General features: G+C 35.6%; 1 protein-coding gene across 2 annotated transcripts in view; it reads right to left on the reverse strand.

Moving 5' to 3' along the window:
* Window positions 1-22,641, reverse strand: part of nudt4a (nudix (nucleoside diphosphate linked moiety X)-type motif 4a) — a 72,104-nt gene extending 49,463 nt beyond the window's left edge. The window contains exon 1 of one of the 2 annotated variants that reach the window (XM_039761540.1): window positions 22,147-22,641. In XM_039761540.1, coding sequence (XP_039617474.1) covers window positions 22,147-22,245 — 99 coding nt within the window. In that variant the 5' untranslated portion in view covers window positions 22,246-22,641. The remainder of the gene's footprint in view (window positions 1-22,146) is intronic. The other variant, XM_039761541.1, reaches the window with a different exon arrangement.
* Window positions 22,642-25,657: the final 3,016 nt, after the last annotated feature.

Genomic DNA, 25,657 nt, shown 5'->3' on the forward strand with positions numbered 1-25,657 from the left:
GTGCTTATTTACAAAACAGAAGTTCCATACACAAAATAAAAGCAGGCAGCCTCAGCAGGACTGCATTTTTAAGCATGTCTAAGAAAAGCAATTATATGTCACCTCCATCAGATTGATTTACATAATAAACATAACACTGATACAAGATGTAGCATATCCAAGTTATCTGCATTTATTATTGAAATACAGATGGACTGCATGATAACACTTCAAATAATGCCTAGGACAAAGGTTGTACAGCTCTGACTGTGCATTTTAGCTAGCCCAGTGGAGAGTGCTGAGCAGTCAATTTGCTTAGGTCCACCAGCCTAAAACAATGTTTTCTATAAAGACTATGGGCTCATGTGTTTATTTTCCTCTCTCACTCTTATTTTTCAAGGAAAGACAATGGTTGACCAAAAAGTTTAATGAAAAAAGGCTACATAAATCTTAAGACAAAGTTGGAGTACTTCATTTGACTGTTTAAAAAAAACGTAAAAATGGGTCAGTGACCCATTTTTCTTACTAGCCATTCAAAAGTGCATCATAATGCATCGCATGCCAAAAAACACTAAAAAGGGAAAATCCCTGTTAAAATTGTTAGAAGCCAAAATTAAGGTTTGTAAAAGTATAAAATAAAAACAAGTTGTCTGCATTACATAGAAATGTGTCCCAAATCGCCTTATGTCTCCAAGCATTAATTTTTTTTTTTTTTTTGCAGAAAGTAACTTCATGCCAATACAGGAAGACTAGAGATGGCCAGGGTGAACATATTCAATACTCTTCCAAGACACTATATGGTAGACAAATCAGATGCCCAGCAAGCTGTTATAATAGAGAGAAAAATGGCACTGTATAGGAAAAGCACTTACAGCAGGCCCAAGTGATTTTTCTTTAAATAGGAGAGGATATGCATTGACACGTCACTTAATCCAGCAGAGGGCAGCTAATGAGTAATTGGGCACATACTTTTTAACTTAAAAGAATGCACATGCATATTAAAGCTCCAGTCCACTTCTTCATACATACATAAAACAGCAAAGATAGGGATCTCTGAAATGGCTCAGGCCCCAACTAGTTTTGGTCAGATTTAAATCATTAGTCTGCATGCTTTCAAAAAATGAAATAAAAATTTCATCGGACTGCAACCCATCACAATTTCAAAGGAATAAACAGCACAGATAACCAAGAATGGCAAATCTCTACAGCTGTTTGTGTGTTACAACATGTACATTTAATTAACACTAGTGAAGCCTTAAATTATTTTCAACATTATAGTAGTATTACTTGAATATTAAAAGAGACTATGTTACAAAGCACCAGACTGTTGAGAACAGTACTTCTCTGTCTCACAGAAAGACATTTTGAATCTATCAAATAATCTCTAATTCTAAAGTTGTCAAAGAGTAACCCTATTAAATACATTCTCAGAGAAAAAAAAAAAAAAAGAAGACTACATACATGGCGGATATAGAAATTAAATATTTGAAAAAAGTAAACCATACATTAAAAAAATATATATAAAAAAAAAAAAAAAACAACACCAGCTCAAAAAAAAAAAATCCTCATATTCCATGAGATAAGCACTACCTTCTAAAATACAAATTGTGTGCAAAGGCATTGTGTACATGTATGTATCAAAATAAAAGTACTAAACATCAATTTTAATAATGTAATATGTAATTGTTTATCAATATTCCCCTATCTACAACTATACATACATGTTTGCAAGATTTTACTAGAACATAATATTAGAGGTTACAATTTTAAAAAATACATTTAAAATAATGTAAACTACAACCTACAAAAATGTAAACCCTGTGAAAAGCTATGTGCCCAAATAAAATTACTAAATGAAGATTAAAATAAAAATAATAAATAAAAAAACAAATTCCATGCCCCACCCCAGTGCTCAATGTTGCTCCTTACTTTTCAGTACTGCCATAGTATGTAAACATTTTTCAATTCTAAAATAACTTTCATAACAAATCCTTAATTTAATCCATCCATTTGTTTTCTTAACAATCAATCCAGAGCAGGCTTATGGGGCAGCTGGAGTCTATAAAAAGTAATATTTTACTTATGATTAAAAATGGTATAAAAATAGTATTAATATAAATAAAACCAAAAATGTATGCATCACTACCTCACACCCCTAAACAAATAAAAGACTTAAGGAAATTGGTACATTAAGACCAACTGCTCTGCTGGAAACTGATTTTAAACTCTTAAAATTAAAAGAGGCCATTAACATAAGCACAGTCCTTCAGAATACCTGTAAAAATTATAACTACATATTTCAAAAATTCATCCATTTTAAAACAACAGCAATTAAAAAGCTTCAGAGTGTTAAATTCATACAATCCAGAGACAGGGCAGACTTTGGTATTCAATAGAATCTCAAAAATCTCAATACTAACATTACCAGCACAAGTCTTGGCAGATCTGTTGAAAAAAAAAAAATAGGCAACAGTGTAATCTACTGCTGCATCCTACAATCCTGGCACTGAGACGACTATGCTATATCAAACATTCCTTTGCAAAACATACTCTGTTTATAGTAAAACTTTGAACATAAAACAAGCACAAACTAAATCTGAAGTAGAACTGTAACTGTCACCAAATATCACATATTCTTGTGGTACATGCTGATGCTCATACACCCTAAACAACACTTTTACTACATTAAAGTAACTTGATTGAACTAGAGTTGAATAAAGTGGTAAAATATTATTCATAATCCACAAGTAAAAACATATTTGTCCATTGTTTGTTTGATTTCTTTGCCAGGTCTTTTTAAAGAGCCAAAGTAGTCTGTATGATTTAAAACATAACATACAGAGGAGTAATAATAGTTGCTAAAAAACTACTGGTGAAAATTTAAGATTTTCAGCAGATAAAGACTGCAGATTATGCATGTACAGGGTGGTCCAGATCTAATGACTCCGATTTATGGAGGGACGATTCCAGTTTGGCGCAAAGACGATTCTTCATGTCATCAGTTCACACACTTCTTGATGGTCCGGGATTTTTCGGGTGATTTTCTATGCAATAAACTTAATAAGTTATAGCGTAATTAAAATTGCATAATTAGATCTGGACCACCCTATACAAAAGGTTTGTTACATTGCAATGAAAGAATGGTGCTAATTTGTTTGAAAGTACATTTACTTAAATCATGCTGGGAAAAACTTACTTTGAAAGAGACTATTTTGTCAATTTGTGAAATAAATTGACAACTCCACCAGTTGTCATAACTTAAAAGAACGGAGAGTAACTGTTATGAACAATTATAGAAGGGTACAAATCAGAGTCAACATACTTGGCTGCACAAATGCAAATATTATTACTATCAATGTAATGCATGCAGTCGGCCCATTCTCCTCTGACCTCTAGCATCAACAAGGCATTTTCGCCCACAGGACTGCCGCATACTGGATGTTTTTCCTTTTCACACCATTCTTTGTAAACCCTAGAAATGGTTGTGCGTGAAAATCCCAGTAACTGAGCAGATTGTGAAATACTCAGACCGGCCCGTCTGGCACCAACAACCATGCGACACTCAAAATTGCTTAAATCACCTTTCTTTCCCATTCTGACATTCAGTTTGGAGTTCAGGAGATTGTCTTGACCAGGACCACACCCCTAAATTCATTGAAGCAACTGCCATGTGATTGGTTGATTATATAATTGCATTAATGAGAAATTGAACAGGTGTTCCTAATAATCCTTTAGGTGAGTGCTGTGTGTGTGTATATTTATAATTAAATATATATATATATGTGTATATATATATATATATATATATATATATATATATATATATATATATATATATATATATATATATATATATATATATATATATATATACCACACACACACACACACACACACATATACATACACATACTAGCCATGTGCACCCAACTACGTTGCGCGTGTTAAAATTGTCTGTGAAGAGCTCCCCATTTAAGCGCGGCTGCCAGTCGTGAACTGGGCCCTTCGTCGCACAGCATTATGATTTGTTTATAAGGGAAACAAAATTACAAAAGAAAACCCTTGGACATTGATTCGATAGGAATGGCCTACTCGGAATCACTGTCCGAATAGTAATTATGTGGTGGTGTGGGAGCATTTCTGCTTCTGTCCGTTCACAGTCCGTCTCGTTTTCACGACGCTATCGTTTCCTCTCACTATGTCTTCTCAACCTTTCTTCAATCTCACAGGGTGCTTTGTGGCATTCCAAAGAGTAAGGCAATATACACGGAGCAATGGTTATAAAGGGGGACACATAGGTATCCAGGCTCTTTAAAGCATAAGTAGGGATCACTTCACTTACATGTGAGCAAGCCACGGTACAACTGTGAGACGCGCAACACTCGCTGGCTACAACGTAACAATAATTATTTCTGGAACGTGCCGTTACGTTGTCATTCATTTTACCCACTGTCTTTCTTTCATTCATATGTTACGTAGGCACATACCTTTTATCTTCGGCAATCTCATTCTCTAACCAGGCATCAGGAGCTAACCAACGTAACACTGTCCAACACACCTTTTCGTTATTCCGGCACATTGTTGACATCCGTGAGTAACAACAACGTACTAAACTGGAAGGTGGTCTACGCATGCGTGGAATTCTCGGACAAACAAAGATCAAGATCTAAATGAATATCTCTTTAGTTAATTTAAAGCACAACAATTTGTTTTGTTCGAATGTCTGTGTTTTGAGGTGTGACTGCAGTACTATAGTCTTCAGTAGTATAAGCCTGAAGGAGATTCTTAATGCAATGCCTATGTTTTAGTTGTCTCTCTACTGCCATCTAGTGCTGCTTCTTCTAATTTATTTGCAGACAAACAAAGATCAAGATTTTATATTTTATATAGAGCCTTTGATTCTTGTAAGTCTAAACATTATCCTCTGATGAAGACCCCTGGTAGGGGTTGAAAGCTCAGGAATAAAAACTACTTTATGATACGTGATTCATTTTCTCCCTTTGTGGATCTCCAACTGCTAATATGCAAACCATATCTATCTCTCTCTTATATATATATATATACATATATATATACATATATATATATATATATATATATATACATATATATATACATATACATATACATACATATACATATATACATATATATATATATATATATATATATATATATATATATATATATATATATATATATATATATATATATATATATATATATATATACACACACACACATAATATTTCTAATATCTAGAAAATCATTATTTGTGTAAATGTGAAAATGAAAAAACATTTCAGGGACATTTAAAATTACAAACTCATATGGTGTATCATTTTGTTCTTCTATACCAATACATACATGGCTAATAATTTAATATAATGCTTTGCAATATATTTTATAAATAATTTATAAATGTATAAATGTTTTGGTGTGCCCACTCTAAAGCATGCAACATTCAGTTGACCATGGGAAAAGCAGGACTTTCTAAATTAATGCCTGCTACCCAGAGTGACTGTCCTTCAGACTTATTTATAGTCATAGCAAATGCAAAGCGCACAGGATATTGCAGTTGCTTAAAATCGAACGGCATGTCAGTGGGTATCATAGGAATGCATGGAATGAACACATCTTCTCCTTTAGCATTTCCAGTTAAAATTGTTCCTTCTATCATGGTTGGGAGGACTTTATTCACACATAGCCTTACTTCATTGCACAATGTTGGTGGGTCAATATCATTAATAGTGATCCAGTTTTAAGATACAGCTTGCTCATGAACTAGAAGAGTATTGATAGATTGTTATGTTATGGTGGAGCCTGGAAGCTTATTCTGCTTCTTGTTATTGTTATAAAGTCTTTCATTTTTAGGTGGCAGGATTCCTCATTCGCAAACCCATTGATGGTTTTTAAAGTTGTTCCGAACGTTTGGGAGAACTTTGTTCAGAACATCCTGATCTGAGGGCACTACTTTGCAAAAACCTTATGGAAAAGAAATTAGATTAGTTATAGGATCAGTAGAGAGTTTGCTAGCACGGAGGAGCAACAGTTGTTCTGGAATGTTCTGTTCGGTTATATCTCCAGTAAATGAACTCCCATATTAGTCAGTAACATTGTTTTGAAAAACTTTGTAATAAATTTGACCTTGTACTTTAAAAGTAGGCATGAAGCCAGTTTCTTCAACTGTTGTGGTTGCACCTAATTATGTCATTTTGGAAACAAATTATAACTCTTTACATTTTGTAGGAAGTGTTTAGATTCTGAAGTAGTTCCTGATATAGAGGACAGATGTGGTTCAGGAGGCAGTTTAACTTTCCACTTGAGCAACACATTCCAGGTGATTCAGTTCTGATGTTTTTTGCTTGTCAGTGATCACATATTACATCCATCATAATTACATCCCCACCCCCAACTATAACTCTCAAGTGAAACTGGTAATCGTAATTTTGAATCATAATTAAATGCTTCTAATTTCAAATTGAACCACATAAATGTTAACCTTAATTAGGCATGTTGCATACAGACATTTTCAAATCAGGTTTCATGCTGTTGAGCCATTTCAGCACCTCTTGACTCAGCATGTCACATACAGTCATTTTCAAATTGGACTTCACACCTGTTGAGTTTTTTCTTCAGCACTTAACACTTCTTACTTGGCTTTGTTCAAGTCATTAATAATTCCACTTTTCTTGGATTCTAGATTGATTTGTCCAATAGATTTTCACCTTTTCATAGTCATTTTGGAAATAAAAAGCGCTTAAATGATGCAACTCTTAAAAGCCAGGGCACAGTTCAGATTACTTCAGTATTCCGTGCTCATGAAGTGCTATGCGACTGGAAATAGTGCTCTCAAGGATATGATTTAAAGATTATATTTTTATTCTAGAAAAAAGTTTTCTATAATTAAGTCAATTTGATGTTACTAATAATAAATACTAAATGTCTCAAAAATGAAAATTACAATATTAAAAACTATAATATCTGTAACAACTAAACAAAGGCATTGCAATTTACAGTCACGCGGTATTGAGAACAAAACTAAAACACGTTTTTAACCTTTTTTTTTGGTGGGAGAATGTGAAGAGAAAAACATTTGACCAAAGAACCATTTCAATGAAATAGTGGTGAAATTTAAAAATAAAGTAATGACCTCCAATACAGTACCTACATTTTTAATTTGTCAAGGGGATGAAATCAGGGGAAGGGAGTGGAGTGTCTAGGTTTCATGGTAGCCTATCATGTCCATATGGTCCTAGAGAGTAACTGTGCAAAGTCTGGTCCAGATCAGGCAAATGGTTTAGGATTATATATGGAATATACAAATAAACATTCTATTTTACATTATATACAAAATCCTAAAGTCTGTACGTCTGTTACATGATAATTCACAAATTGCTTAGGCTAAAACCTTAATTTTGGTCTTGATTTAATGCTTTTAATTTTAGTATTTTGAAGTATTTTGGCAAAATGACCTTTGGTCACACAATTATTATCCTAATGTGTTTCCAAATGCAAGTGACATGGCAAAAAGAGCAAGAAGAGCAGCAATATTTTTTTTTCTCAGCAAAATCAAGACAATTGCAGAAGCTGATTATGTAACAAAGAACACTATAATAGGAAGAAAAGGAATACAACAACCAGTGACATCTGTTGCACGTCAAGAATCAGATAAAGAATGTAACAATGACAAGGACAGAGAACTACATGCCCGCAATCTCCTAGAACATCAAATACATGTTCGGAAATGATAATCACATGTTCTTCCACCGGCAAGCAACTGAAGGAAAGTTTACTGGTGTTAATAACTACACTGTGTCACACAACCCCCTCCCTAACTCAAAACACTCCTTACTTTACAATCTAAAAACAATTTGCTTTTAAAAACATCCTATATTTATTGTATTTATTGATTAGCAAATATTGAATTTTATTAAACATACATAAAGTACTGCAGAGTGACCTGTGGTCATGTGTTTATGACCAAGCGATCGTATTATAAAGTGTACAAAGTGATGGCCACCACAATGACACGAAAAAGCACAGTAGCAACATCTCCCGAGTGTCAAGCAAATCATACAAGTTCCTTCAGTGATAAAGAGAGACAAGACCATGAAGCACATAGGCAAGCAAGGTGCATTTCATTTATTATTTGAATTTTTCAGATTTTGTTTCAATGAAATGATTCTAGAAGCATTTTCATAAAATGTGTGAAGCACCTATTGCAATAACCCATGTTCCCACGTTTGTGTGTCTATCTATCTGTCCATCCACATGAAACATCTTGGCCCCCAGTGCACCAATTTTGCTGAGATGTGGCAAACTTATTCTTCAACAAAATATGCCGAGACAGCTCAATTTTCATTGAGATATCTCAAACAGATTGCCCTACACAAAGTTTTAAAATTGAAAAGCATTGGTGAATCTGTGAACTCTTCTATCTTAAACACGTGAAACATTCTGAATGATTTAAAACTATAAATTAATTTACTGTTTCAATTCTACCTTGAGAAGAGTTACCTAACAGATCCTCAATACAAGCTAATGAAACACCAGCAAACTTGCTCCAAGTTCAAATCAGAAAACACTCAATAGTGGAAAACAGTACTGTCAGATTACTGAAGGAACAGAAAGATAAACCAACAACAACAATTCTCATTCTGTTTAAAGGAATATTCAACACAAAAACATTATACTTTTACATGTTACCTACCCAATGTACATTTGTAGTGACGGCAGAGAAAAATGTATAATCTCATGTGGTCTTGCAAAGTGGAGATATATTGTATCAGAACCTGTTTTAAGTCTATGATGACCAATGTTGTACAATAGCAAACAATAGTCGAACGTCCATAGAAAAAAAAAAAAAATGTTACTTGTGTTGCATAATCCACATGGAGTATTCCTTTAACCCAATTCAAAAGGTGCAGGAAGCTGGATCCTATCTTATGACCATTGGTCCAAAAGCAGCATTCAATCCATACTCATGTAATATCTTCCATAACACACCGTGTAGTACACTATTACCAGCCTCTTACAAGTTCATAATGCATATAGTTACAAGATGGGCAAACCAGCACAAAATTATTTATCTATGCAAGAACAGTTTGTCCACTGTTCTATGCCCAAGATCATTAAATGCACAATATTACTATAGTAGAAATAGCACAAGAAAAAATGTTGCTAAGAATTGTAATTTAAGGTAAAGATTATCTCATCTGTTAATAAGAATATTGAAAAAGAAATCAAAACATGACTATTATATAAATATTAGTGTGGGCAACGATTAAAATTGTGATTAATCTCATGATTGTCCGAGATTAATCGCTGACAATCACAACAATCACATTGTTATGCGCAAAATTCAATAATGAACTCAAAAGTAGTTTATTTTGTGTATTTGGTTTTCAAACACTTTAAACAAATAAGGTGTTTTTTAACAGCAGTATTCCCTTTACATAGTAGCAGTTCAAATATTTCCTGTAAATCTCAATTTAAACATTAATGTAATCAAATCAAATATAAAACCAAAGCTATTTGCCACTGCCAGAGCATTTAATGTTTTATCTAGTTTGTTATAGAAAAACCAGTTACCCTCAGAGTCCAGAGCCACGATCACAACATTATAAAAAGGTACCTTCTGAGCAACAGCAAGTTAACAGATACCAGCAGAAACATTTTCTTTTATCGGGGAGCAGCATAAACAGTCTATGTTCAGTAGCAACTCTTTGATGGCTAATATTTTTTCCAAAAAAACTCAGTTTTCTGAAAAGCGCATAAAGCAATGGTTTCACACACAAATCAACACAAAACGTCTGTTTCTGCCTGTTGTGCCTGCTGTCTGTGCTTGTTTGCAGATTGCGGCAGCAGTGGCTGTGCGGGGGGCGGCTCAAAGGCCAGCAAAAATGCATGGTGGGCTGGCTGTCTGGCCGTCTTTGAGAGACAGGTGCATGGGAGTGGCAGTTGCAATGAGATGCAATATGGCTTGTACTTCCTGTCATTGTAAGCTACACAAACTGATCAACTGATGCCGGTACCTCACTTTCGTTTTCGATCTGCATCTCCAGATCACTTGCATCAAAATCGGAGCCCAACAAATCAAAGTCCGATTCAGCGATAACACAAGACAAGTCATCCATGGATTATTTTGCTTTGAGCATTCATTTTGATATCTCTCCACATGCCATTTTAGAAGCTGTTTGCTCTTCGCTACTCATGCACGTGCAGGAAATAGAGGTCAAATCAACAAAGCTAACTTTCCTTTTAGCAAAACCGTATTAAAAATCGCTGTAACAAGAAGATCACTGATCGATTGGTAGTGAGACTGAGGCTTTCAAAATAATAACAAAAACTGTTTTAATGCACGATAAAATAATTGTCGGCATTAATTAATTAATGCATTAACACGATAATAACAGGTTAGCTTGCCCAGCCCTGATAAATATACAACTTATACGATAGGTCTTCACTGTCTGTCTAAAATGGAGACTTGATACAGCTCTCTTAAGTAAGCAGTACCTTGACATTGTTGTTTTGGATGCAAATTGGGTTCTGTGTTGCAGACAATCTCATCATGAGTATCTGAATCCAGAATATCTTGAATATTTGAAGAAATACTAACTCCCAAACAGCCACCAGGGTGACAAAATGGTGACAAACATAATTGCTAATGCAGATTCTGATATGCCTGTCACTGCAGTTGTGGAAGGAACTCAGCCAGCATACTCCACATCTAACGATAAGCTTCTACCACGGTTGTTAGTGATATCCTTGAAGACCCTTTATTGTCATCCCGCAAAACAACATCAAAAAGTAATTGGTGTCATTTTTGTCTACAGCTCCACCACCAACTGGTTATGAGACGCCACCAAAACATTGTGCAAAAGATTATAGTATGAAATGTTTCTGAACTGAAGGATCTGAAGAAGTTCTCAAGTAGGCAATGAATGGATTTGAAATAAATGAAAGAAGGTATATATGATACAAAGATTGAATGAAATGCTTTGATAAATGGCAGAAGCAAAAATAGGAAAAAAGGGCAATTAAATAAAACAGTAACATGTACATGAATGGTGCCCAGCTCCACAATGCAAAATATGTGCCAAAACCCCACAATGAACAGAGGGTAACTGTGACAAATTAAATGGGGATTGTCTTAAACTACAAATCTAAAACTCTTTATAATAAGAGATTCAGAAATTAGAATTATAAACTTTTTTTCTATCTTGCACTTAGAATTCCTAAAGTAGAGTAAATCCTACTGAACTCAAGTGAAGAGCTCTTTTCAAAAATCCTTAGAAACATAATTAAAAAAAGAAACTGAAAGAACACACTGCTTAACTGGAAAAATTCTCTGAGGGCTTCAATTGAAAAATTGAAACAGTTTCACAAATGTCTCGGAACACATATAAATCGGTTTACGACCAAAAAGTTCACCAAACTTTTGCATCTGTTCACGACCACTGACTCAGTATACGAACAAGCCAGTTTCCCTATTGGTTTGTGCACGCCGATGATTTCTGCACGTGTTCAGTCTCTCCCTGTGCATTCCCTGTGCAGCAAGAGAGACACACACAGAGATGGACGCGTGTGAGAGAGAGACACGCACGCACAGACAGACGCACGTGCAAGAGAGAGACACACACACACGCGAGAGAGAGAGAGAGAGAGAGAGACACAGACGAGCGAGAGACAGACACAGACACAGACACAGACGAGAGAGACACAGCTGGATGCATAAGGCTTGTTTTTTAAAGAGACAGATCCGAGCATTGTTTTAACCTTGTATTTAATGAAGACTTTTTTCTATTGGAGTTTAACCTCCACTTCACTTCTGCTTACAGCGATCGGTTCGTAGCGTGCATTGTTGCAATGTTACTTTTCTTGGTGGTTTATTAAATTACAGATTTTTCAAATGGTAATTTTTTCTACTGTGCTTAAAACTCATTTAATAAAAAAAAAAAAAGTGTTTTTAGCGAGCGGTTCATAGCGCTACAGTTTGAATTCTTGCAGTGTTAGTTTGCTCTGTTGTGCAAGGTTTTCTCAGTGTTATTCAGTGTTTTTACATTTAGTTTACTTTTACGCTATGCATTCTATGGTATAATTAACTATATTTGTGCTTAAAAATCTTTAAAAAATATATATTTACATACAGTTCATACGGTCTGGAACAGATTAATTGTATTTACATGCAATCCTATGGGGGAAATTACTTCGGTTCACGACCAGAGTTTTGAAACGAATTATGGTCGTGAACTGAGGTTCCACAGTATACTGCATATCTTGTCACTGTTACAACTGGTGATATCAGGCCACAGTACAATGGATATTGTGCACCCACATAACTTGAGGTAGTTGAAGGTTGCACTCACACCTGCAGGTCACCTGAGGAAAGAGAATTTAATAATACCACATTATTTTTTTTTATAAACTTGAACAAGGTTTGGTCAATGGCTACAAATGAACACAGACAAGCAAGTTTTTAGATGCTGCTGTATTACAGGAAAATGTTGGATAAAGTCTTGCAAACCATTAATTAATGTATTATTACCCCATCCCTACCAAGAACATAACCCTAGCATTAATCTTATCCCTACTCTGTACTGTACTATATGACAATTCAATGTTTGTTAAATAATTTATTAAGAATAAATTAAAATTACCTGTCTATGCCTTTTATGTCTGACTCACTTTGTTTTATTATTGCTTACTCTTCATCTGGTCTTCTTTTTAGCTTCTTTTTTCTATCATTCTTTTTTATTACTCCTCTATAACTGTCTGAACCCACCTTCAGATAGCTTCCTGCACTGTTTGATCATTCACTTGCTTAAAACTGTTATGCTTTCAAATATTACTTAAAACTTCTTGCAAGTTTCTTCTTTTCCTGTATATTTCTGTTTTAAATACAGTGGTACCTCGATATACGTCTGCTTTGGAATAAGTCCAACTTATACGTTCTGTTTGGACACGAAAAATTTTGCTTGGTATACGACCTTTGTTTGGAATACGACTCGCGTGCTACCCTTATTTACCTCTCTCGATACAAAGCCACGACTGGCCATGAGTGTCAGTGCACCAGTTGCTAGCATTCAGTGAACAACCCGCGCTATAACTGTGTGTGAATTTTCACGTGTGTGGTGTAGCGGGTCCACAGCTCCTGTCAAAGCCCAGTTTTAAAATAAATAATCAGCGCGCTCACGGTTTGGTGAGGGGGCGTGGTGGTTTTGTGGCTGAAGCGGTTCTCAAGGTGATTCGCAATGTGGGCATGTCTCACGTAAGTGCACAGGTGAGAGACCATCCGCATTCGTGATTGTTCCTGGGTCTGCTTATCTTGATAAATAGAAGCGCGAGTCGGCTAGAAGGGGAGGAAAAATAAAGAACGGAGAGAGAGTGAGTGAGCAAGCGCGCGCATGCATGAAGTGGCTGAAGTGGGCAGAGTGAAGGTCAGATGTTGGTAAGCAGGGGGGCCGCCAGGTAAAAAGGCACCGGGCTTTTTCTTGTTTTTTTTTAAAGAATGCTTCCTGCTGTATTTTAACCTTGTTGTTTTTAAGAAGACTCTTATCTATTGTTTTCAACCTCCACATTTCACTTCTGATTTTATGGATTATTTATTGGAACTTTGGTGACTGCACTTTAATTTGAACACCTTGTTTTGCTGATTGTTTTAATAAAAGCACTTTGCACTTTTTCACCATCCCCTTACTTTGTTGTTAACGATGAGCTTAGCAGTGAGGCACATTACCGATGGTGAAGGGTTCAAGGGCTCCCAGACGGCAGATGGGAGCATACAGCAAACCCACATCACAACATGATTTTGTGTTTTTTCACATAAATTTGAATTGATTGTTGAAAAGTATAAAGGTGGCATGTGTATCCGGGACATGGCTGTTGCATACCGTTTGCCGAGAATGACGGTATCTACGACTGTGAAAAACAAAGACGTTATTAAAAAGTAAAGCGAGGTTAAATTTTAATTTATTTCATCTAATTGCTTTTGTATTTATGTATTTTAGTATTAAGCAGTGCTTAAATTATTTTATACAACCCCATCAATGTATAATATGCCAATAACAATAGGATTTGTTTGTCATGGGAACGGATTAATCATTTCCCCATTATTTCTTAGGGGAAAAATTAGTTTGGTATACATCCTGTTTGGTATAAGTCCAAGGACCTGGAACAGATTAAGGACGTATACCGAGGTACCACTGTATAGAGAAAGTATAATTAAAATTTTTGTTTTGTCTGCTTTATTATTAGGTGTGGTTTTAATAACTAGAAACAACTGATATCTCAGGATCTTTTGGGGAAATACAATATTTAGTGGCATGTCAGAAGACAAACTCTTTAAATGTTTGATTGCATTCTTATTTTTGGAAGCCAAATAGGAAGCAGGGAAAAAGGTAATGAGAACAAATCATTTTCATCTTGTTCTATGCCCATACTTTCATTCTGGGGCACTACTGATTGCAGGGTTAGCAGTTAAAAAAAGGAAAATAAATTAAATATTTTTTCTTTTACTATCTTGGAACTGTATAAAAATAAAAAATTGAATATCAATCACTATTAAAACATAACCTGGAACTTAAAGTTAAATGCAAGAAAACAAAAAGTGCTTTCTTCATCTCCACTCTTTGAAGTCAGACATAGCAGTTTTGCAGGAGTACTGTTTAAATAATGTGGCACAAAATATGTTAAAAAGAAAGTGTGAGAGCCACTTTTTTCACTATATGGTAAACAGACCAGAGTACTGGATATTTTGATTGTTCGGATTCAGTGGGTTGGAAAATGGATGGATGGATTGTTAAAGCAATTCCCTTAAGTGAGGTATTATCAGACTCTCAAGAATGTTAACACGGAGGTGGGGAAACTACATAAAAATAAATTAAATATTTTCTATATAAATGCCCCAAATTTAGATGATCAGTAGTATGCTTAAAGATCAGCTTATAATGATCAGATATTCTAATATGCAGTAAACCCTTGTCTAGGTAGATCATCAACAACTGCAATATCTAAATTTACCTCTGTAATTTTAATTGTCTGATTCTTATGGATTTTACTTTTTCCACAGGTGATCCTGGAACCTAACCCCCATGGCGAGCAAGTGACAACTGTATTATGTTAATGTGTAGTGAGAAGTCAAGCAAAATTACACCTTTTATTGGATAACTAAAAAGATTATAATCTTTAATTATTTAATGTGTTAACGTGTAGAAAAGAATTTAATTTTATTTGTAGATTTCTCCATTAATTTGAAGCAATTTACAAACACGTTAAAATCCAAAAAGAACCACCACGTTACAAATGAAGATGTGAAGAATCAGGTTAAAGCTACTAAACCAGCAAGTTTGTTGGCTGAGGTTCAGATGCAGTTTTATGCTGGTAGGTAATTTTTCAACAATTTCACTCACAGGTCTCTAAAATACACAAGGCACAAAATGGAATCCAACCTTAGTTGGAGTACCACTCTTGTAAGCATCCACTCTTACTCGAAACAGGCCTATTTAGAATCATCACTTAACTCAATCTGTGACTCTTAGGAGTAGAGTAAGGAAACCAGAGTACCCTGAAAGAACACTCTGACCTCTGAAGGAAAATGAAACTCCACATTGAAAATATCAGCTACAGACACATCAAGTAAAAATCAAGACAAGTTTCAAACCAAGTGATCTATCTACGGCTAGTCTATAACCAAGACAAAATAACTTGCTCTATATATTAATTCCAAAATAATATTTATTGAGCCAGTGTTTAAAAACAAACACATTGGTCAGAAATTCAAGCAGCTACCTCATAATGTACAAGGATTTACAAGTAGAGTGCTGCTAAAACCATATACTTAATTTGCTGAAAACAATTATGCAAGCACTAAATTTGTAGTGATCATTTAATTTTTGAAGCTAAAGCAGTTAATATGGCACATACTGTATCTACATGGTGTTAGAGTGAGCAAATGGGATAAAGTTCAGTTACAAGTATATTAGGACATTTACCCCTGTTCAGTTCAATTGCTAATTCTGGAATAAATCCACATTGAATTAACAAATTAATCTTCAAATCAGAAGCTTAATTTCATAAAGGCATATTCTGAAGTTGCAAAAAATGCAAAAAGAGAAGAATTTGGAGAACACAGCAAATACATTAGAAATTTGTAACATTTGTACTTTTTATTAATTAGATTTACCCATTAAAAGTTACTTTTCAGTGACTGTTACCAGCCACCTAAATTTCCAGCATGTAAGGATGTATCACAACAGCAAATGTCTCAGACTTGACCTGTTTTTAATATCTCTGTTTTAATTCTCTCTTAATGTTTGTTTTTAATATTTTGCTTTTAGTCCTGCTTGTTCTAACTGTACAGCGCTTCGGTCAGTTGTAATGCTGTGTTTTTAAGCGCTTAACAAATAAATATGGTATGGTATGGTATGGTAAAATGACTAGCTTACAAACCTCACTTTAAAAGTATGTTAGAAAAGCAGGGTTAAATAGATTTTGTAAACACAAAGCTTAAGCATTTACTAATTTAATTTACTAATTTAAATGGCATCCGTAGTAATGTCTCAATTTGGATTTTTAGTATTAATTATAATCAGCACCTCTTTTCTCTGTTACAAACCTGAAAAAGTTAGTGAACAAATATGGTACTTGTATATAGTAACATAAATCCAACAGTCTATATCATTCTTTATAAAACATGCCCTGAACGCACATAAAACCTTTAACTAACACATACCCACCACTCCCAGCAAAGACAAAACTTATAGACACATGCAGCCCTGTGAAAGCTTTCTACTAGTTCATTCATTATGCTAAAAATAAATTCCTTGTAGGCTATCTAGTCTGTTGTTATGCAGTTTTTATTAAACTGATGTCTAGTGTTTGAAATTAAAGGAAGTATCAGGGGGTGTTGGTAAACAACATACCCTGGCTACTACGGGGCATCCAAACCACTGAATGTTTATGCATGAAACCCTACTTTTAATTATCTTTAGACTGCTTGCATTAAAACATTTCAGATGAAGTAGCACTTTGTGACTACTGCAAACATAATGAAAGGTGTTCATTGTGCTTTAAAATTCATTTTTGAAAGCACAGAACATAAGTAAACCTTTGCAAGTGTACTTTTAGTGATATGACATTACCATTGACTTCAAATTTTATGTAAGTTTTAGATGGCACTACATGTTATTGATGCCACTGAGGTACTGAAAAAGAAAAAAAACACATGGATTGGGCATGGATTCCTACAGGATGTCACAAGTTTACTGTACTTGTAACACAGCTAGAAATTTTTAAAAAGACACGGCACCATTTATTTTTTTTTTTCATAAAATGGTAAAAATTACTTTGTAAGACAAAACCGTAAACGAACAAGAAGAAAAAAATCATGAGGGCTGTGCAATAAAAACAAATAGTGCTAGTGGTGAAACTGTAATTAAATCTTTTTAATTGGGACACTACATAAAGACATCAAAAACAAAAAATGGGGTAAGATAATAATTGTAAATGACCACCAGAACTGAACCACAGCACTAAAAAAAACTAAACATTTTTTAAAAATCCAAATATAAAAAAAGCTATAATTTTCATATTGCAGAAAACATTATTCAGTTAGTTAATTTTTTGGAAAGCACCACGCAACTGTACAGTTTCACTAAGCAGTACAAATTAACAAGGTTGCAAGAACTTCACATTTTACTTTCTTATAAAGTTTGAAGGAAACAAGATTATATTTCAACCAGACACAACATTTGCCCATAGTTAGGAAAAAAAACTATTTCATTAAAAATGTAAAGTATACTGTATATGGCCAATTAAACTTTAAAAGCAAATGACATTCAGATTTAGTGGCCATTCTATGCTCAGAGCATAATTAGTGGTTGCACAAATTTTATCGACAATGAAGTTTAAAAATGCTGGAGAAAAAATGGAAACTTAATGAAAAAAGCCTTTACTGTGTCTTATCTAATTGCAAACTATAAGGTTCATTAAATATACTAATGATCCATACACAAGTAAAATGGTCAGTGTTTTTGCTCTAGACAGTTACACATGAAAAATACAAAATACAGATGCCTTTCAATAGAGAATAATTTTTTTAACAATTTGAATTAGACAATCAGCATGAGTGACTTAATTCAGCCTCTTACATTTCCTTTTCTGGAAAAAAGAAATGACTACTGTATGTCAAATATGGTCACCGGGTCAAAAGGGTATGCTGGCACTTCTAGAGTGTTCATCCAGGATCAGTACTTGAATATAACATTTTAGGTAACTAATCTCTTGAGTCTGAGTAAAAGATAGAAACTCATTTGGACTAGGCTCTCAGGTGTGTATCAGTACTATAAATTAAGCACAAATATATGAATTGGTGCGAATGGTTGGCCAGCATGAACCAAGACCAGCCAGGGATTCATATAATTATTTTGGTAATCTTATCAAACACACTCTTATACAGTACGCCTTAATTCTGTACTTATAAATTAAACCAATAAAATGTGCAGTTAAAAAAATATTAATCTGCCATATTGCTGCTTCAGGATCAGTTGTAAAATGCCAGTCTTCCACTCTTTGGTCACCACTCTGGTGAATGATAATCTGCATGATAATCTGCTACCCAGTACTTTGAGCCCTAGGTTACAGAAGGCATACTATAATGTTCATGTATTTAAATAAAAAAATAAGTTAGAACATAAACAATGCCTTTTCAAGTGTGTTTTCCTTGAATACTTGAGTTTTCATTCTGTGTTAACACTAAATGTGAAGTTTACTGTTGACTCTAAGCTGCCACAATACAAGTATGTGTAGACAGATGGAGTGTGTCCCAAAAAGGACTGAATACATCTGAGACGTGATCAAGGGCTTGCACCCAAATATTCCAGAACAGTTACCAAATGGATCCACTTCTTTCAAGAAGCACACATTTTAGGATATAAAACCAAGAAAATTGTAAATAAAATTATAATAGGTACAATGTGGCTCAGCGGAGAATCAGTAGCCATCTCCAATGACACAGATTAATCCTTTTTTTGTTTTTTTTTTCCCACTTTTCCATCTATCCAACACTAGTCATAGTTTTCACTGTACAGAAAATGCCACTAAATACATCCGAAACTTAACTTATCTGGCGAGTTACAAACAAAAAAGTTCTAATAAATTAGTTAATACCAAGTCAAATAAATCACCTTATGAACATGTCTCATAGCACCTCACAAATTTTCTTGTTGCAAACACTGAAGTTATTTTAGCAAGGTAGCTTAAGATCATCTTAACTTGCTTATTCACTCTTGCAGTTTGCTTTTAAATATTTCAATGCAAGAGGAGAGTGGGTTTGAAGTATTAATAAAACCTTACTACATTCAATCTGACAGAAATTCCATCATTGGATCACTGATAGATGTGTAAGCATCTTTTTTTACTTGTACTGTAAATAAGAAATAATGCAATACTGTAATGTAATATTAAAAGTCTTGTATCAATTAACCCATACTATAAAACAATGAAGGAATTCTGACTGAAGTGTCAGTAACAGCATTTTGAACTAAACAGCTCCAGTTCATATGTTGGCTGTAGGATAGGCCACTTCCTGTAAACAAGAAGAAATATCTAACATTTCTCTCCAAATGTAGCAACCGATTCCATTAAACAAAATGCTCCATCAGTCCTCAAGTATAAAATTGCACAAGAACACAGGGGGCTCTGTGAGTTGGAAAAGGTTTTACCTCCACACAGCACGTCACCATAGTCAAGGAGGGATGCACTGCCTGATTTGTGGTTTTTGTAAGTAGTTCCAGTGATTTGCGGTGGCTAGGAAAAGGTCGGGTATTAAACTTTTTGCATACAAATACATATTTTGCTGTTCCATGCATGTTTAGAGAGACATCATCATTTCCAAAACAGAATAATTCAAACATGTTTTACTCTTTAGGATGTACCAACAAAAGGATTTGCAAAAACTGAGCTACAGAGCTGGAAAAAAAATGTTTACACATACACCTGTACTTGCATACCAATGTAAATATTTTGAACAGACACATAAAATGACTTTCTCAGTACTAACGAGTAATTCAGTGAGGACTGAAATAGCAACCATTGCAATTTTAGCCCTCAAGACTGCACAATTGTGAAACCCAAAATATAATACTAAAAGTGTGCCATGCTGTTCCTATAAAAATGGAGATGATCCCTTTATTTCATTCTGAATTGTAAATCTCTTCTACATCATTGGGATGGACTACAAATCTACAAGATGTCAAAATAATAAACTCTGGCAAACCATTACTATAATACTTTTAGCTTTAAACCAAAGGGTGAGTTGCATGTCTCCATCAAGCTTTAAATAACTGTCACTAAATCCATCCAGAACTACGTGACAACTGAGATCTTCCATCACAGCTTTGACAGTGCCGTGGCACAACTCTCTGAAAACCCTTAGCTTTTCATACCAACTATCTGCTTAGGTCCATCCATAAACTGTCCCTTTGCTCTTATATCAAGGATGAATGCCAAAGCCCTCTCTATTCCATTTTAAAAGGAATCCGTTTACTGTACTGGCAAAATTACTGAACATGACTGATGATTTAGCTACCCCCCGGTACAATATGGGATCCTAAAATAAGTAATTTGGGCTACTAGTTCTGTAAATGCACTAATACTGGAAGAAATGAGCTGTAATATTTTAGGTGACGGTAAACATGTATCAGGGCAATATATATATATATATATATATATATATATATATATATATATATATTCCATTTCTGCATTTACTTTTTGTCAGTTTTCATTTGCACAGTACCCTGGCTGATATACTGTTAACAGTCTGAACCAGATCCTGTGCATGTTAAAAACAGTTTAATTCCTCTTGTAATTTTGCTGGGTTTTAAAGTTTCTTGACATACTGCTGATTTTCAGACACTCTCACCATTTAAGTTTTACTGTACTTACAAGACTTTATTAGAGGAGTGTGACAACAGACTACAAAATATCAAATTTCAGATGAAGAGAATGTACAGAGGATTGGTAATGTTAAAAGTACCGCTGACCAAAAGAAGATATCGGTTCCAGAAAAGTCTACAAATAGGTACATTCCTATGTCATTCATGAAGTCTGTATTTTGAACACAAACACAACCCACTGTATACATTACAACCACCGCAGTTTGTTGTTGGGAAATTTTAGATGATGCTGCTATACTCGGCGCCCTGCAAATTTTACGCAGGTACACAGGAATGCAAAATGCCACTGTATGGCAGCAGGACGGCTAATTTTCGCAACCCCGTATTTCTTGACTACACTCTTGTCAAAGGTCTCAGATGGACAGATTTAATTAATGCAACCGCATACTGCAGCAGTCATCTCACTGATAGCGGAAATACAGACAAAAACCAATATAAAAGCCACGATCACAATCCGGGTCCCTACTGAGATCAGTGCGACATTTTATTTCTAAAAAATTTTATTAACTTTAAAAAGCAGTAGCGAGTAATAGAGAAAAGTAAATGTTTCACATATGAAACATCACCAAACCGGCTTCGATCGTGTTGCGACAAATGTAACAAACGTGCTTACTGTACACGCGCGCAGATATAAACGCAGACAGAAGTGCGCGCTCCTGCTCGTGTACTCCCACTGACACTTACACCGGTGCGCGTCCCCGCTCACACGTTAACATCTTCACAAAATGGCCACTACTCGTGGTATCTTGACACCAACAGATATGCTAGAAAGTTGAGAAATGGCAGCCTGGTAGCTTTTAACAAGACAGGTTAATATAATCGAAATTGGTCACTTTGCGCGTTCACCGAATAGATGGGCTGGGCCAATAAAAGCAGTTAACCCCTTAAGCACTGTCGCCACCCTACTTACGAACGAGCACGCGCATTAGCGATCTGTGCTCTAGCCGACACTACAGAATTAGAAACCGAAATCAGGTGAAGGAACTCTCACACCGAAAAGCAAGACGAACACCAAATACTGTAAAACATTCTAGCAAAGTGGCGTTTCCCCATAGACCGCTCTCCAGCAAGCTCCGCGTAGTTTCTATGCGCTGCCTATCTTAGTTCAACAGATTGCAGCCACTAGCGCGCGTGATGCGAGTATCACTTGGCATCCTCGGCGCCTTTTCTGTCGTTTCTCTCCGCTTCACTTCCCTCCTCTCCTCACCTCGTCCTCCCGCTCATTCCTGAAACACAGACATGCCGCTCGCTTCTTGTAGCCTTCCCCGTCATAAGTCCGTGTCTGGTTTGGCTTGAACTTCATCATATATACCCGATCCTCTGTCCGGAGTGCCCACAGGCAACACAGAAAGAAAATGCCAAGCAAGGATGTGCTCGAGCCAGAGCCCTTCGGATGAAAGGGTGGGACTAAACCGGCATGAACAGAGCGAGTAAGTCCGGCTGCCGACACTTCTCAAGTTTGTAGCCGCTAGCAATAAAGGGCCGTGGGCGCGGCGTGTGCCTCCTCCATGGAGTCTCTTCGCGAGCCTGCTCGTCTTCACCCCTCTCCGCCCGAGCTTCTAATGTTCGTTCTCTCCCGAAATACGTATATGTGCTGCGCCTCTCAGGCTAGAGCTCCTATTTAAGAAGACTCTCGTTTCGCACAACACCTCCCACTGACCCCCGCGTGCAGCGCGTAGCCACCGCCTCCTCCGCGTCGTCGTCTTGGGCTTGGGGTGTTTGCGGGCAGGCGTGCACGCGCCTGCCAGTCTGCGGAGGCCCCTTGTGACCTGACCTTACTGTAGACGGGCAGTCCTTTAGCGAAGCGGGAATTTAACAATGCAGTCAGCCGCCTGGTCGATCTGTCTGTCTGTCGGTCGTGTCAACAGACAGAGTCCCAACTATATATTTTAGTGATTGTGTGGTTTCCTTTAGAGTTTCCTTTAGGAACTTTTCATTTAGATGTCACCTTAAACAAACAACCCCTACTGTGAATAAAAAATAAATGGGTATCACAGTGTTTAACATAGTTCCAGGATAGCAATCCAGTGCTGGAGTAATATGGATGAGATTTGGTGTGTTCATGAGTACACCATGGACTGATGTTCAATCAACTAATGCTTCTTTCCTCCTTTTATGATGATATGGCGTTTATCTCACCACCAACCTTTTGAACGGGTCAAAAATGGAAGAAGCAAGCACAGAAAACCAATGAAGGAATGGATGGAATCTATTTCATACCAGAAATATTGGGTCAAATTTACCCCAAGTGACCCTGTGTGTTTGTCATCTTCCAACTGGCTATTCAATTTTCTTTTAACCCTTTACATCTGTACAGGTTTTTGGGCTGCTGCAGACCATCCTCGCAGAAATAAGGAACACACACTGAACAGTAAAACCAAGTACAATTGAGGTTTACAGATTTCTTAGAGGAATGCAAGAGAAAACACACACAAACACAGGAAAAACCTGACAACTCAACACAGTGACTGGGCCAGGATTTAAATCAAACTTTCTGGAGTTGACAGTTGACTATACTATTCATTGAGCCACCATGTTCACACATCATCATTTTTAAAAAATATAGAAATAAACAGTAAGGAGGAAATGAGGAAATTGTCACAGTTGCATTCAAAAGAGTAAATATACTCTTCTGCACAAAAGACACACATTCACTGAAATTCCTAAAAACTTAAGCATTCAATGTTGGCAGTGTGATGTAGTCCTTAAGGCTTTGGATTCCAAACTGTGAAGTTGTTGGTTCAGATTCTGCTAATAACAATGTGTATTCATGAGGAAAGCACTTTGCCTACCAATGCTCAATTTGGAAGAAACAAGAGAAATGTAACCAATTGGTATCTCAAAGGTCATAAGTCACTTTGGATAAAGGTGACATCCAAATAAGTAAATGTAAACATGGACTAATAAATGATGAAACAGATTAATAAGAGCATCAATCAACAAATACTCAATTAAGGGTAGAAGCTGGCTTCTAATTATGAATTTGGTGAACTGAAAACCAGCTACCATGAATTTTAGAACATTTGAACAATTTAGACGTGAACAGGTCATTCAGCCCAATAAAGCTCTCCAGTCCTATCCACTTAATTCTTACAAAATAACATCAAGTCTAGTTTTGAAAGTCTCTGAAATCCTAATGTCTACCACACTACTTGGTAGCTTATTCCAAGTGTCTGTTGTTCTCTGTTTGAAGAAAAACTGCTTAATGTTTGTGTGAAATTTATCCTTATCCTCTGTTCTTGCTGAACTCATTTTAAAGTAACAGTCTCGATCCATTGGACTAATTCCATTGTTAATTTTGACTAATTCAATCATGAAGGGAATTAAAATGTGGAAATTCGGGGTTATGTCAAGGTTTAAAATGGTATATCTGGAACTTAACTTCCAAAATACAGCAGACAGCATCTTCACTACAGTCAGATACAGTTTGTATCAAAAATGCATGGACACTGCATTACCATTGAGGAAAAAAGTGCAACTGAACTCATCTATAAACCAAAGCACATTTTGTTACCAAATGGAAAATGAACTTTTTAACAAGTGATTAATAAATATTATTTATTTTAAATAAAATGTTTTAAAGAAAATTCATTTTCGCACTGTTAACAAAATCAGTAACTTTCCTTACAATGTATTCACATCTCCTTTATTTATAATTTAAAATTTCACAATTTTAAATTAATATTTATTTGACTTATATTGCACATTCCTATTGTTTTCTAATACAAACAAAAGCCTTATAGAGTGATTTGCACAAATACCAAGTCAATGAAACGTTATAGTGTGTGTTTTGCACACCTCTGCCGAATAATACGTTTCAGGAAACCAGAGTGTGATGGTCAGCCCCATTCGGATGGAAGAACCTGGGGAGAGAGCACCTGTGAGGCGTTACCTCCCCTGGGATAGTGAAGGACAGCTCTTCTGGACAGCGGTGTCACCACAGGTTCCTCCAACGCAGATTGGGAGTAAGGCTTCCATGCAATGAATGCTCATCTGTAAGTTCAATGCATAGAATGTAGCAATAAGGAATAAAGGACACTTGTGTTTTGAACCTCACAATCAGAAGGGATACTCAACTGTTTGATGCATTATATTTTATATACCATAACAGAATGGATAAAAAGTCACGTAATATGACATCCATCTGAGGTAGAGATATGATATTTGCTTATTGTAGAATAATGAAAGATTATTGAATGCAGAGGTAAAGAAATTAGTATGCTGGCAAAAAGTTTAAAAACTATTTTTACTGAATTTGGAATAAATTGTAACACTGATATATAAAAAAATATTACATACACATGGGACTGGTAGATTCTTAATGTTTATAATAATAATAATAATTTTGTTTATGTAGTGCCATTTTTGTTCAAAGAAGGGAATCCAAAACCAGTAGTATGTTTATTATTATTAAAATGACACACTTCAAGGCAATATAGCATTAAATCAATACGGGTCAGGATATTTCACTATAGAATGTCATGTGATGCCTATTAGTCAGATGATTCATATGTGAAGAGAAGAATCCAGGTGTCTTTTAACACTGGTCTGCACATGCTCATTTGGTTTAAAGTTTGGGAGACTGGCAGGGCCATTTCGTACTTATGATGTTTCAAAGGAGCATACAATAGTACTCAGAACTATCATGGCATATACCTTAAAGGAATCCCATTTAGAGAAACCACTTCTCTGGGCTTTCAGCAGACCCAACACTGTCC

This window comes from Polypterus senegalus, chromosome 8, assembly GCF_016835505.1.
Source record: "Polypterus senegalus isolate Bchr_013 chromosome 8, ASM1683550v1, whole genome shotgun sequence".
In the NCBI taxonomy this organism is placed as follows: Eukaryota; Metazoa; Chordata; class Cladistia; order Polypteriformes; family Polypteridae; genus Polypterus; species Polypterus senegalus.